General features: G+C 47.0%; 5 protein-coding genes across 5 annotated transcripts; 2 read left to right on the top strand and 3 right to left on the bottom strand.

Moving 5' to 3' along the window:
• Positions 1-492: 492 nt before the first annotated feature.
• UA08_03341 (hypothetical protein) lies at positions 493-4,807 on the bottom strand (the record flags this gene model as incomplete). The annotated part of the gene is made up of 10 exons (XM_020265630.1): positions 493-1,383; positions 1,433-1,576; positions 1,704-1,722; positions 1,798-1,860; positions 2,470-3,114; positions 3,180-3,298; positions 3,349-3,399; positions 3,455-3,544; positions 3,859-4,504; positions 4,656-4,807. The coding sequence occupies 10 exons, from the start codon at positions 4,805-4,807 to the stop codon at positions 493-495; spliced, it is 2,820 nt and encodes a 939-aa protein (XP_020121190.1).
• A 491-nt stretch (positions 4,808-5,298) lies between these two features.
• Positions 5,299-6,360, top strand: UA08_03340 (hypothetical protein; the record flags this gene model as incomplete). Its single annotated transcript, XM_020265629.1, has 3 exons — positions 5,299-5,490; positions 5,697-5,991; positions 6,056-6,360. The coding sequence occupies 3 exons, from the start codon at positions 5,299-5,301 to the stop codon at positions 6,358-6,360; spliced, it is 792 nt and encodes a 263-aa protein (XP_020121193.1).
• A 208-nt stretch (positions 6,361-6,568) lies between these two features.
• Positions 6,569-7,894, bottom strand: UA08_03339 (hypothetical protein; the record flags this gene model as incomplete). Its single annotated transcript, XM_020265628.1, has 5 exons — positions 6,569-7,069; positions 7,130-7,361; positions 7,422-7,569; positions 7,640-7,838; positions 7,892-7,894. 5 exons carry the CDS (start codon positions 7,892-7,894, stop codon positions 6,569-6,571), a joined length of 1,083 nt encoding a protein of 360 aa, XP_020121192.1.
• A 445-nt stretch (positions 7,895-8,339) lies between these two features.
• UA08_03338 (hypothetical protein) lies at positions 8,340-10,539 on the top strand (the record flags this gene model as incomplete). The annotated part of the gene is made up of 6 exons (XM_020265627.1): positions 8,340-8,568; positions 8,631-8,710; positions 8,768-9,066; positions 9,129-9,446; positions 9,502-9,644; positions 9,707-10,539. 6 exons carry the CDS (start codon positions 8,340-8,342, stop codon positions 10,537-10,539), a joined length of 1,902 nt encoding a protein of 633 aa, XP_020121613.1.
• Positions 10,540-11,652: 1,113 nt separating this feature from the next.
• UA08_03337 (hypothetical protein) lies at positions 11,653-12,323 on the bottom strand (the record flags this gene model as incomplete). Its single annotated transcript, XM_020265626.1, has 2 exons — positions 11,653-11,933; positions 11,999-12,323. The coding sequence occupies 2 exons, from the start codon at positions 12,321-12,323 to the stop codon at positions 11,653-11,655; spliced, it is 606 nt and encodes a 201-aa protein (XP_020121614.1).
• Positions 12,324-13,979: the final 1,656 nt, after the last annotated feature.

Genomic DNA, 13,979 nt, shown 5'->3' with positions numbered 1-13,979 from the left:
ATCCTAATTTCTAGGGACATACTTCATGTATCCCTTGTCCCCATTATGCGTGCTGGCCTACAACATCATATGCACACACAATGAACAAGACCTAAAGCTCATACGCTCGTATGCCATGTTCGTTCAAAATCGAATCAGCAGAAAATACAACCCGTTAGCTAGCCGTGTGTCTTCTTTATGCGTGGTATTGCAAAATATAGACAGTCCCCTGCTTTATTCTACCACCAATGCTACCACTGCTACCAGGAAATTCTATTCCACGAACCACACGCCGCGAAGGGAAAACTTCATGAATTTTGATACGTTTTTCACGAATTCCCGCTCATCTTCTAGCGAAAAACGTCCAGCAGGTGGTGACGAGAACAGATTAAGCCAAGAGCGTGGATTGCATTTCAAGGTCCTCACGTTTCAGCCACGTATTGTGTGGGATTATTCCTAGATAATACTGATAATACAGTCAGGTTTAGGACTACTATTATACTAGTAACGATATCACGACAATAACCTCCTAGCATTTCCCAACAGTATCATCGTCCTCTCCTCCTCCTTCCACATCCCTCCCATCTCCTTTTTCATGATCCCGGCCAAGTCCAAGACAAACTTTTCCGGCGTGAAGGGATAATCAGATCCGTACAGCAGTCTATCCGTCTTGACGTACAACAACAATTCACGAACTTGATCCGGAAATGGGAAGCCAGCAAGGTCAAAATAAAATTGTCGCGCAAATGTATCTTTTATTATTTGACTTGACAGATCCTGACCCGGGCCTCCTATCATGCGTCCTAGGGAGGTGAATCGCTCAATCATGGGCAGAAGAGCACCGCCCGCATGCGGTGTAATGAAGGTGACATTGGGACAGCGTGCAATGGTGCCAGAAATAAAAAGATTCATAAGTGCCCGAGCAGTGTCAAACATGAATTCAAATATTGGATTTGCGAATTGTGTTAATGGGGTGGCTGCTACGGTCTCCATGCTACGACCATCTTTGCGTGTATGCTGCCTCACACATGGAGTAGTCGGGTGTATAAAGACCTTTGCATGTCTTCTGTTCAGTTCTTCAAAGATAGCGTCGAATTTGTTATCACCGAGATATATTCCATAGTAATTAGTCTTGAGCGTGACGCCATTAGCCTTGCCAGATGTGTGTGCAATTTCTTCCAAACTGCCTTCAACATCTGGGAGCGGTAAGGATGCCCAGTATCCCAGCTGAGAAGGGTATACTGAGACCAAATCTGCCATATAGTTGTTGCACGATCGAGTGAGACTGCGTGCAGCTTCGTTGTTGCCTTCGGTGAGATGGGAACCGGGAGAGCTGATGGACAGAATAGACTTGCTAATGTTCAATTTCTTCATAAGGCTGAGGTGGCTTTCAACGTCCCAGTCCTAGAATAGTCAGTATACGAATAAAATCTTTGGTATGGCCTGCGATTACTGGGAGCTTCGGCATGCCATCTGGCTGCGCATGGCCGGCATTGATGCATGCTTCGCGATAAAATGGTGGCAGGGCATGAGCATGGACGTCAATACGCTCCTCGAACTCCATTCTCATGAAAAATGATGTATTTGTTGGAATAAACTCGTAAGTGCAGTAACAACCCTTTTGTGTATGAAAGAATGATGATGCTGACGTCCCACCGCGGGGTTCATGCGGGACGAGACAGTATGCTTACGCATGTCTCCTGAGCTGATGTTTCTTACTATACGTTATCAGCCACCCAAGAGCTAGATGTGATTTAAGTAGCTAGTACATGCTCTATATCTATGGTCGCAGTGCTGCTTGATAGGAGAAGCTCTTACGTTGACAGGCGACAACATTCGTAGCTTAGTGCGCACTCAAGTATCTTGGGGCCCTTTGACATGCTGCAGAGAAGGAAGTATCTGCAAGCAGCAACGTCGATCTGCGTTGCTATAAATGGGACATGAGGTTGAGTGAAAGCGACGTAGGTGAGAGAAGTGCGTTCACTACCGAGACAAGCGAGGCAGAAGAAAGAATAAAGGTCGTTTCCCATTCGGACTAGCAAACGATCTCATTCACCAAACACGCCTATCCATCCTCTCTGCCTACAGTTTAGTTCAAGCTTAAGTTGATTGGAGATTATTGTTGTTGCATTTTCTGATTCGTTCACGAGACTTATCCAAGTAACTCTCGTGGCTTGATATGAAAAGACGCATAGTGATCATACTGAGCATGACCAGCAATCTCATGGTTCATGAATCAAGACTGACAACAACGACGCCATTTTCTGACTAATGCCCCAATGTCCCAGCCTGGTCAAGATATCAAGAAGATGAAACAGAGTAGTAGATTTAGATGTGGTAGGCCGAGTTTTCTTAAACCCATTTGCAACAAATAACACTCGTGCACCATCAATACCAGTATTGACAAGCTCAGGGAAATCAAGTTGTTCGGTTAAGACCTGATTACCATCGCTACCATCACTATCCCGCCCAAATCGTGTATACACGTACCAAACTAAACACGCACGATATAGCACACGCGGCACGTGAATAGCAGGCTCTTGTCCAACCGGAATTCGCTGCAGACGTTGCAGAATCAGCGCGGCGTGGATGGCACATCGATGGCCATCCATCGAGGATGCCCATCTAGTGGCGTATAAGCGATTTTCTTGCGCCTTGTCAAATCCTTCACGGCCAATGGCACATTCGAATTTGTCCATGTTGCAATGCAACAATATGAAAATGGAATGCCAGAGTGCTCCCAAACTGAAATCGTCCGGCTGCGTCTGCTGACGGAGACAATCATTATAGATCAATATCAGAGACGGTATAACCTCTTTAGGTGGCTGCTGCACACTCTCCTGGTCCATTATGTAACTTATTTTCCTTCCAAGGAGGCTATACAACGCAAATGAGGAGTAATGAGGTGACGATATTCCCGATATGCTGTTGTCCAAATCTTGTCCATATGCCAATTGAGCAGATCCCAGGCGGCTACGCTCCTCGACAATATGAGCCCATTCAGTGGATGTCTGTGCCGTCCAGAGATCATCGGTTGCAACTGGCGATTCTCTAGACGGTGAACTTCGTAGGAAAGGCTCCGTCATGAATAGCTCCGCAAGCTCACCATCATAGATTCGAAGGCCGGCTGCAACTCTGCATGAAAAGAAATTAACAGACACATCATCCAAGATTAGAAACTTGTCTCAATATAGACATACCGTCTTTTTTCCTCGTTGTGTATCCATCGTCTCCAGGAGCCTTCAAGATCAGATTTCACCGACGCCGGAGAAACATCGATTGAAGTGACTCGATCGAATATGTTTTGTCTTCGAGCCCACTGTTTCTAATAAGAAATTGCCCATTTTTGTTCGGGATCGGTAGACTCACTGCTATCACTGTTCCATGGAACATCTGGACGAGTACAAGATGTCTTGGATTCTATCATTCATCAGTAAAGACGCTATTTCCACCTCAAGCGAGTTCAGATGCTTACGCCTGAAAGCATGCCAAAAGTCTGTCCTATCAAGATGGCTTGGGTCATTGCTAGGGCATCCGGTGCTCCTCGAACAAGATAAGATTCCCACTGTCAGAATATCAGTTATTTGTCAATATTCAAATATAAAAGACCAATCTGGGAAACAATACCGATCCAAGAAAAAACTTATTCAACCGCTCGAATAGCCTGACGCCCTGTGCAGTGGCATGTGAAGATCCCAGAAAAAGACTTCCCACCGAACATATCGATATTAGCAACACAGATTGTTTGGCAGATGGCCGAAAAGTAGGTGAATGGACGATTGGAAAAATAGGATTGAATCTTGTAAAGTACATTTGAATGCATAGATTCTGCGACGTTAGTAGAGCAAACCGGTATGATTCGAAAGGGTTTATTGTTACCAAAAAGTCAGTGGATGGAAGTGGTTCGTTGTTTATGCGTTGCTGAAGTTCACGAGACAAACCCTCCCGGTAGCTCTCGTCAACACTGGTGGGCTCATTGGGTGTTTCTGGAGTAATATGTCCGCTCTGCTCGGGTCCTATAAACGTAAACCATTGTTGTCGAATGTACTCTTCCCTGGGCTGTGGGATCATGTCAGAGGGACTCCCAATAATAACATTATTCTCCATCTGAGAAGCTCTGCCACTGTTCATTGGCCAAATTTGTGTGTCTAAATAAGCCCCTGAAGATGGTATATATGCATTAAGAGCGCTCATATCAAAGTCCTCGCTCACCATCCAACCGGGAATCTGATGCCTAGCACTGATTGCCCAGGGATTGGCCGCACCAATGTCGGTTGCTTCTAATCTGTCGAGACTGTTTGGTGCTAGTTCTACATGATTACTGTTATCCATAGGTTGGGCCGGGTTTAGCCCAACCCAGCTGGAGATTTCCCCTAGCCCGAGTGGTTCATAGTCGCACGACAGGGAATTAGGGGGTTGTGACTCCTGCACTGACGGGGTCGACTGAGTTAAGGACGATGTAGAAAGACCAACATCTAAATGAGAGCCTCTGTTGGAATGTTCTCCTATAGCAGATCTTTGAGAGCTGAAGAGTGTAGAGAGTGATCTTGTTGATTTAGATGCCGCGTTCTCTTCAGATGTAAGATGCGATCGCGAATGTCGCAGAAGGGTGTCACTGGCGGCTTATCAGAAATATTCAGATATAAATTAGGTGTGATATGGATCAATTAGCATACTGTCTCGTAAACGACTTGTTGCAGGCCGAGCAAGAAAACGGCCGCTCTTTCGTGTGGCTGCGAATATGCCTTGCAAGATGCTCATCCTTGGTGAAATTCTGCGAGCACCAGGGACAGACTCTTTGCTTCCTTGGTCCCCTTCTGTTGACCATGATGCTGTCGACGTCCGCCACCGGATGTATTCAATGTTCATGCAATAATTGGGCGCGAAGATGCGGGGCGGGAATATGTGATCAGCCAATCAGTGCGCTTGGTTGGTTTACTGAATGTTGAAATTAGGGCTAGGGCTAGTGTTTACTCCGAACAGCACTACAACGTGTCTCTAGCTAACTACTCTTATCATCAACACTCTATCTGTTTGCCCTGCACTACATAAGGTATTCATGCGGAAAAAGTACAACAGCACGCCCTCTTCATCCCTCCTGACCCTGCACCTCCTCGTGCTACATCTACTTACCCAAAACGGCAATGATTGATGGTCCCGCTGTCCCGCCACGTCCCGCAAGTTCTGGAAGTGCGGATACATCTGTATGCCCCAGGTTGATTGATGGGAGGGGAATAAAGTAATAACGTCCATATATTCTCAGAAGAATCTTTCAGTTACCTTTATACAGCTCTATTCTTAGTGTGGTTTGCCGTCACTATGCCTTCTTCTTGGACACACTTGGTGCGTTTCATCGCTGTCGAGGATCGTCAGGAGCATCTCGGCCAGCTCGTTGATACAACCCGTGATGCTGGCCGGGATAGCGTGGATGGCAAGGAGATTGCCGTGTACTTGATTGACGGGACCATATTCGACGGCAGGGTGACCAAGGAGATCTTGCATGTCAAGCATGTTCGTTAAAACGAATTCTGTGGACTTTGCAATGAGACGACATACAGAAACTGATCATTTCCATTGGTAGTTGCTCTCTCCAGTCTCCAAGGACTACTGTAACTATATTCGATGTCTTGGTTTGAACTTCACGGACCATGCGGGGGTAACTAAATTCCAGTCAAAAACGTTCAATGTGATATGCATAGTTCTAACACCTCCTAAAGGAAGCAGACCTAGAGCTTCCCAAAGCACCAATTCTCTTTACAAAGCCGAGAACGGCCCTCGCCGGCCCCTTTCCCGCCACCATTAATATTCCCAAGTGCGCTCAGGATGACACAAGTGATTACGAGGCCGAGCTCTGTGTGGTGATTGGCAAGACGGGAAGAAACATCAGTGAAGAAGAGGCTCTGGACTACGTTTTGGGCTATACTGCATCAAATGATGTATCAGCCCGTGGACTCCAATTACTTACGAGTCAGTGGTCTTTTTCCAAGGGTCTTGATGGAAGCTGCCCTATCGGTATGTTCACCGGTCCGATTCATTCATTGTATTGTAAACTCCCTGCTAATAGATTAATTGGTAGGTCCTGTTCTCGTTGCCTCGTCTGTCATTGAGGACCCACAGACTCTGGCTATACAGGCCATACACAATGGCGAAATAGTCCAGGATGGACATACTCAAGCCATGATCTTTAACGTTAGAAAGCAGATTTCCTATCTCTCTCAGGGAACTACTTTGGAGGCTGGCACGATCTTTCTAACTGGTACGCCAGCTGGTATTGGCTACTTCCGGCAGCCCAGGGTTGTACTTAGAGATGGAGACGAGATTTCGATTAAGATTGACAAAATTGGGACATTGGTAAACAAAGTTCGCTATGAATCTTGGTAGATGTGGTCAGAATTGTACGGTTTATTTATTCCAGCATACAATTTTCCATGTGGTCCTTTACAAAACTATATCAGATCTTTACGGCGTAATACTTTCAATCGAAGTCATGATGCTGAACAATCAAACCATCCGTTAAATCCACAAATGTTCCAAACACATAACATGATCTTATTGTCAATCTGATATTGTACTTCATAAATCAATCCAACTACTCCAAAAACCAAGCGGGCACTTCCGGCCCCCATACCGCCAGCGATTCATTTCCAGCAGGACCATATCCAATAGGCGTATTCTCATTGACCAAATCACCATCCGCATAATGCTCAATCATGTTCCCAGTCGTATCCCACCAGTAATCAAATATCTGCGAGCCGAGAATATGACGGCCCACCCCCCATACAGACTTGTATCCCTGCTCAGCAAGCCACTGATGGCCTAGTTGCTGGGTGTCAAAGTCGTGCACTTCGAACGAGCAGTGATGAACGTGAGTGGTGGGGTTTGTGCTGATGAAGAAGGTATGGTGGTCAACCAGGTCTTCGCCACGGTCAATGTGAGCGAATAAAGCAACGTTTTTCTTCTTCTTCTTATTGTCTTCGCCGTCGTCTTGATCGTCGACATACAAAAAGTCGCTGGGGGCAAGATTGAAGTTTCGGGTATAGAATTCGACCATTTCATGGAACTTTTGAACACAGAGGCCAAAGTGTCCAAGCTAGTTTATTACTTATATATCAGTGACTATTTACCTAAGCGGTCAATGTGAGTTACAGACCTTGTGAACTGCGGCAGGACCAGTAGTGAAGCGCTGGAACTTAAGCGCTCGCGGCTTCTCCACTTCGTAGTTGATGGTAAGTTTCTCCGGATAGCTTTTAGGCTCTGCTGGAGTCTGTCCAAAGATAAGATTAACAGGAATGTCCTCTGGATCAGTTAATGTGAGCATGTGTCCTCCTCCTGGGGCATCCTTTAACTCCTGAATATCACCAGCAGTCGGCAGTTGAGCAGCTCTAGATGGGAAATTAGCAACGGTACCTAATTTGAGCAGCAAAATCTTGTCAATTTTTTACCTCTCCAAGTCTTGCTGGCTCTCCACTTGGAAAGCTGCACCGAGAAACTTTTTAGGCCCTTTGCGGGCATAGTAAACATACTGGTCGCTACCATATCCGCGAAACCAAACCTGATCGTCGGCCTTATGGGCGACTTCCATTCCAAAATCTGGATATTACATGCCTCCTATATCAGCAACTGAGGAATCAATCGTAGATTGATGGCATGGTATGCTAACCAAGAAGAAAAACGGTGATCTGGTCAAGATCCGGATGTTGGTATCGCATGTGGGCTACTTTGACCAAACGGATCTGATCCTCTTTCTTGATACCGCATCTTCTCTGCCAGCTTGCCAGATCTTCTCTCTCGTTGCTCACGGCGATAGCATCCGGAACGGATGCGCCATGATTAGGTGTCACGATGGATGTTGTTGTTGGCTTGCGCAATAAATTAGTACAATCACCACCTAGAGAAGGCCTAGGTGTCATACCATGTTGGTACTGAATTTTTATTCCGGATTACGTTGGGGGATTTGAATGAAGTTATGAATCAGAGTTTTTACCTATTTAATACATATCAGACTTGAATCCTGCGTCTCCGCGTCATCTGGGCTACCCCGACTTTCGTTGCGTGGATAAACTCCGGCGGGACGAATGCACGTCCCGCTGCAGACAGCTCAGGTTGCACACAATATACAGGATGATCAATTCGTCCCACCGCCAAGGGCTTGAGCGAGGCATGGTTTTGCCCGAGGCTTTTGAATCGAGCGGAATGAAGCATCAATAACGGGGCCGGGTTTGGGTCCCGCTGGTGATGTCCGCTGAGGACGTAAGGGCGGTCATTATGTAAAGGTTGATATAAAACGTACGTGACTCCGACTGAGAGATAAATTAGATTGTTTTCGGCTTTAATTACTATGCAAACCAGGGAAAGCCATCATGGCAAACTCGGACGAGTACGAAACTACCGACGTGGTAATCTGCGGATGTGGACCAACCGGGGCCATGCTGTCGGCCTATCTTGGTCAAATGTCCATCAAAAACGTGGTGTTTGAAAAAGAGGACGAGATACCGACGGACCCACGAGGCATTGCGTTGGATGAAGACGGAATCCGGTTCTTACAAGGCTTGGGAATATATAACGGTATCTACTCGGAGATTGGGACATGTGAGGAAAAATGAACATAGCTACCAACTTAGTTTTTAAGCGTTGACGATATGCACTGCCAGGTATGAATACGTTCAAGTTTGTTGACGGCACAGTTCCGGATCTGTATAGGAAGCCCTTCCTGGAAATGGATTACAGTACCGTAAGGCTTCTCTATCATCATTATTATCTCTAGATGCTGAATTTTGTCTCTGTACAGACAGAAGGCGGTACGGGCCACGTTGGATTCATCTGTCACAAGCAGCCAGTGTTAGAAAAACACCTACGAAACAAGATGGCAGAAAACGGGTTTAGCCAGCTCCGGTCTGGGTGCATTGTGGTTGGGATTTCTGAGGATGAGCAATGGACGTACTGCGAATACATCAACTCCAAGGATCCAGACAACAAAGGCATACAGCGCATACGATCACGATTCCTCGTTGGTGCTGATGGGAAAACCGGGTTTACTCGGAAGAAATACTTAGAAACCAAGGGGATCCAAATGGAGCGAGCACACAAGTAAGTCCGAAACACAACTCTTTACAAGCTTCTAACGATGCTAAGATGTTTAACTTCTTTAGCTCCTTCTACGAAGAGACCTGGGTTGCACTCAACTGGCAAATATCACTCCCCAGCAAAGACTCTCATCCCAATTTCCCCCTTTGGTCGCTAGGATACACTCCGCAGGAAGTCTTTGATCTCTTCTTTCCTACCAACTTTCGCTTCCTGTGTAATCCCAACCGACCAGCAGTCTGTGGGCGCTTCGGGCTCCCTGCGGATCGTCTATGGAGGTTTGAATTTGTCGTCCTCAAGACCGAGGATGGACAAGAAATGGCAAAGCCGGAAATGATGAAGAAGATTGTGTTTCCTTATATTACACATCCTGGTCATCGCTACGGGTATTATACTTTTTCTTCTTGTGTACCATCTGAATGGTTGCTAATACATGCCTAGTCTCGTGCATGACGTTCAGTATCCGGAGGATTGTATCAATGTGTTGCGGTCACGGCCTTTTATGTTCTCTGCCAGAAGCTGCAATAAGTGGTCAGAAGGCCGCGTTATTCTCTGCGGAGACGCTGCCCATGTGTTTCCACCGTGTGAGTATTGCTGGATATTCATACCCACTTAAAAGAAGCATACTCATATCTATCTACCCTAGTTGGCGGTCAAGGAATTGCATCCGGATTTCGCGACGCAATCTCTCTTGCGTGGCGGCTAGCTGTTCTCTGCCAAACAGCATCAGCATCACGGTCTCTTTCACACGAGAGTATCCTCAGTGCCTGGTTTCTCGAGCGCAAGCAACAACTCGAGGCGTCACTAGAATCAACAATCAAAAACGGCGAGTTCGTCACAGAAGGCAACCCCATCAAAATCTTCATTCGCAATTGGTCTCTGTGGTTCATGCAATTGATTCCTGCGTGGCAGCATCAGTTGCGCCGTGGTCACCGCAAGGATAAAATGGTTCGGTATGAATATACTGCGGGCATGCCGTTCATGCCATCGCTGAATGGGGGGTTGTGTGTGCCTCAGGTGTATTGCAAGTCTAGAGATGGCAAAGTTGCATTTACCGATGATGTTATCTTTAGGAATAAAAGAGGCCTGTTTCAGATACTAATATATTTGAGACAACCGGGCGAGGCCGATCTGGCTGCTGTGGACAGCGATTTCTCGGACATTGAGACCATGTCTCAGCAGCACATTTCTGGGGACGACATCACATGCATTGTTGAGAGTAACATCCAAGATGCCATATATGACTGTTCACCGTATCCTCTGTACGCCATCGCAACAGCCGAGGAATTTGTCCAGTCAGACTTGTGTCAAGGACGACCAGAGCCGAGATACTACGATCCTCAGCGTCTAGGGAAGGAGTTGAAAGGCCAGCGATACACCGTTCTTCGCCCTGACCGGTTCGTATTTGCGTCTTGCTCTACGAAGTATGAGCTGGAACAAGCAGTGGATGCTCTCGCGTCGTATTTGACGCATAACTGACGAGACACCAAAAGCTTCCTTTCACATTATTCAAATGGCCTGTCTCGATACAAGGTAGCATTCCCACATTCCTGGCAATTGCCACCAGCCACAAACACATGCATACCATATGTAACACCGCCTCGTCGCTCTCATCCATGCCACGCTGTAATAATATGTCTGCCACATAGTTAGTTACTTACCTTACGTAGTCAGAACCACAACCTAGAAAGAACCAGTGATTCTCTTCAAGAAATGACATCATCTCACGTGATATAATTACGTCATCTGCGACGTAACTGTACATAATTACATACAGGTACGCACAACTGTGTAATTTAATCCTGACGGCAACAAAATTTTCGTCAAATACGGGGACGGTGGATACATTGTGCAAGTTGTGCACGGCGCAAGAATGGGGCCTGTATTTTTTCCGATCGCAGATGCTATTTTTGGTCCCTCTCTATTTTTATATCCTTATACCGTATAATTATATTCTGTGCATAAATAGACTATGGCAGTGTGAATAGCACCAGAGAATTAAATCGCGAAAAGAAGGACATAGATAAACAGTGAATGCACTTCGCAGTGCTAACCAACTAGCGTAGCAGAAGGACTAAAGCATGTCTCAAAATCACTCATAATAATATCAATGATTATTTTCATTAAAATTCTGGCTAACCGTAAGTTTGCACTTACTCATGTATGGCGCGCATTGGACTAGTTCCGCGCTAGGCTTAGCGTCGAGATAGACATGCGCCAAGGCTGTTTTCGATGTATGTAAAATTTATCGTTTTGTTGAATAGTGTTTCATTTATTTGTCTGTATGTCCTGTCTATGTATATGTACACTCGTAAATAATCCAATCAATCTAGTGCAATGCGCACGATGAATGCCCAAAAACAAAAAACCACCTGCGATTCGGGAATCAACCTCGTAGATAAACGCCACGCTAAACCCACGCCACGCGTGTCCATCGGGCCGGGTGATGATAATATAAATATGCAAATTCGTGAATCAATCAGAGCAAAAAGAAGGTAGCCGAAAGACGCCATCAAAAAAAAGGCCATGCAGTTGTTTGGTCGTGTCAGGGAAATTGAAAGTTCGATTAATGGGAAAAGAAGGAATTGTAGATCACGACACAAGACGGACAGCAGTCAATGCTGAACGCAGATCCTGCGGGTCGAAGGGCAGCCGCTTCTCTGGTGCTGAAATTCTACGCTTCTCCTGACTCGTGAAGCTCGGGGACTGTTTCAGCGGAGAAACCGCCCCGCGCCGGGTTGCCGGCCAATCCCAGCTGTCTTTCAAGGTCAGCGATGATGACCTGCAACTCGACATGACAGCAGTAGACTGGTCGGAGCTGGTGTCGAAGGATCCCGAAGGAGCTTCTTCGTGGTGGGCAACGGTGATGGAACCTGTAAATGTTATGTATCAGTATGGTTTTTATTCTTTGAAATTCGCTCACGGAGCATAAACATACCCATTATCTGAATGTGTGGACCCCTGGCTACCTCAGGCTCAGGAACAGCATCCTCGTGCACGACATTGTCACTATCATCATGTTGAGGACTGTCCGGAAGACTGGTGCAAGGCGACAAGTCCAGATCAAACGACCGACGACGGTCAGCAGTAGCCGCCGCAAAAGTCCAGTCGTACAATTTCCGTCGGTGTTCCGGATCGACAGGCCCGCGGTACTTGGAGCGCGGGCACTCGCCTCGACGGTAGTATTCAACCTTGGGTTTTGAGTTCTTTGGGTTGTCTGAACTGCGTCGAAAAGCCCTTTTGACCCTCTCGCGGAACGGCATGGCGGCAGGCTAGTTTGATAGCGTTGTTGCAAGTGGCAAGGCGGCTTGGAAAGAGGCGAGCGAGGAGCGTTGTGTTCGACACGCCTGCGGTATCATTGTATGCGGCGATTCGAAGCAGAAGAGGGGGGAAGGTAGTTGGAGACAGGGGGGAGTATGGAGGGGGGAATAAGGAGGGGAAAGCGGGAATATAGAGTGAAAGGCGACGAAGGCGAAGGCGAGCAGAGCAAAGCAAAGCAGAGAGCGAAAGCGTAACGCCAGGCCATGGACCAAGTGGGTTTGACTCTGACTGAGTGTTCCTCGAAGCGGCGATGCCGGTGCCGGGGCCGAGTGGGAATTCGGTAATACCGATACCGAGTGCTATGCCGTCCACGTCGCATCTGCGCGTATTTGTGTTTGCGCCCGGTATGTAATTTTACTCCATAGTTCATACTCCGTACGGAGCACTCCGTCGCTGCGTACCACTCTCTGCTCTGGAGACAGAAATGAAAAATGGAGAAGCGCACTATGCTAGCCAAATGACACGGCGGAACGTGTCGCCCATCAATCAATCCGCACATAACTGTGTACGAGCATCTCAGATCATATCCATACCGTGCCATCTGTTCACGCCGTCAATTCGACATTTCGTCGCCACGCGCGGCTACATCCATGGCCACCACCCCCCATGAACACAAACATGGATTAGATTTTTCCGGGCCAGTTGGTTCGTGGCTGCAATTCGATCAATTTCAGTAATCAATTCAGCGCGCTTCGATTGGCCGCAGAGTCGCAGTCGCCTCCACTCGGCATTTTGTTTCCGATCTCTCCCACGCAGAAAAGCAGGTCGGAGCGTCGTTGGAGGCGAGCGCTTGCTTCCTTTCCATTGGACGGGCGGGCTTACTAAGCATGTTTTTATGTGGCCAATCACGCCTCAGTATGCCACATACTTGAAATTTCCAATCAACCTCAATATGCTTCAAGTTTGGATTCTTGGACAGACCTTCTATGACGGTCTGGTTGGTGCCAACAACAGAATGCAAGGGGTACAAAACCAAGATTCACCCTCGCCCCGTGGGGTCTACTAACCACGTCCTGAGACAGCAATTTACCTAATTCCATGTCAAATAGTTAGCAACCAACTAGTTACGTAGTCAAGTCTAGGTCATACAAGCTTTGCATCGTGCAGATCTCTCTGTGATCCTCAAAGCCTTATTTGACCTTTTTTGAGGCATTTCTTTCTTTTTTGTTTTTTTGTTTTTTCCCTGGAATCCTGCCTGGGCTCGACTAGGCATGTCCAAACGAAAAAGCTACGCTGCACTGCACGGCACTACACGTCACACCGCGTTTCTGTTTTTGGGTCTGTATGGATATTATCAGGCCTTTTCCCCCTTTCTTTTCCGGTGGCTCTTTCGCTGAAGAATCAAGCAATCAATCAATAACTCCGTACTTACCAGGCATACATATATAGTATTGTCACGCGACTCCGTGCTGTTCCTAGTGGACTAGTTACTGGCCACCGTACGGAGTAGGCTAGTTATACGAGGGTGCACAGCATACTAATCTGGGGTTACGCGGGGGCCAATTGATACTATCCACGAGAAAAAAAATATCACCATCGAGGCAGACCAGGCCGGCCGCTGTACTGGACTACCTTATACCACTCGCTACGCAGTGTTC

Source organism: Talaromyces atroroseus (assembly GCF_001907595.1).
Source record: "Talaromyces atroroseus strain IBT 11181 chromosome Unknown scaffold_3, whole genome shotgun sequence".
NCBI classification, from domain to species: Eukaryota; Fungi; Ascomycota; class Eurotiomycetes; order Eurotiales; family Trichocomaceae; genus Talaromyces; species Talaromyces atroroseus.
Note: the sequence above shows the minus strand (reverse complement) of the source record. Positions and strands in the feature narration are given on the sequence as shown.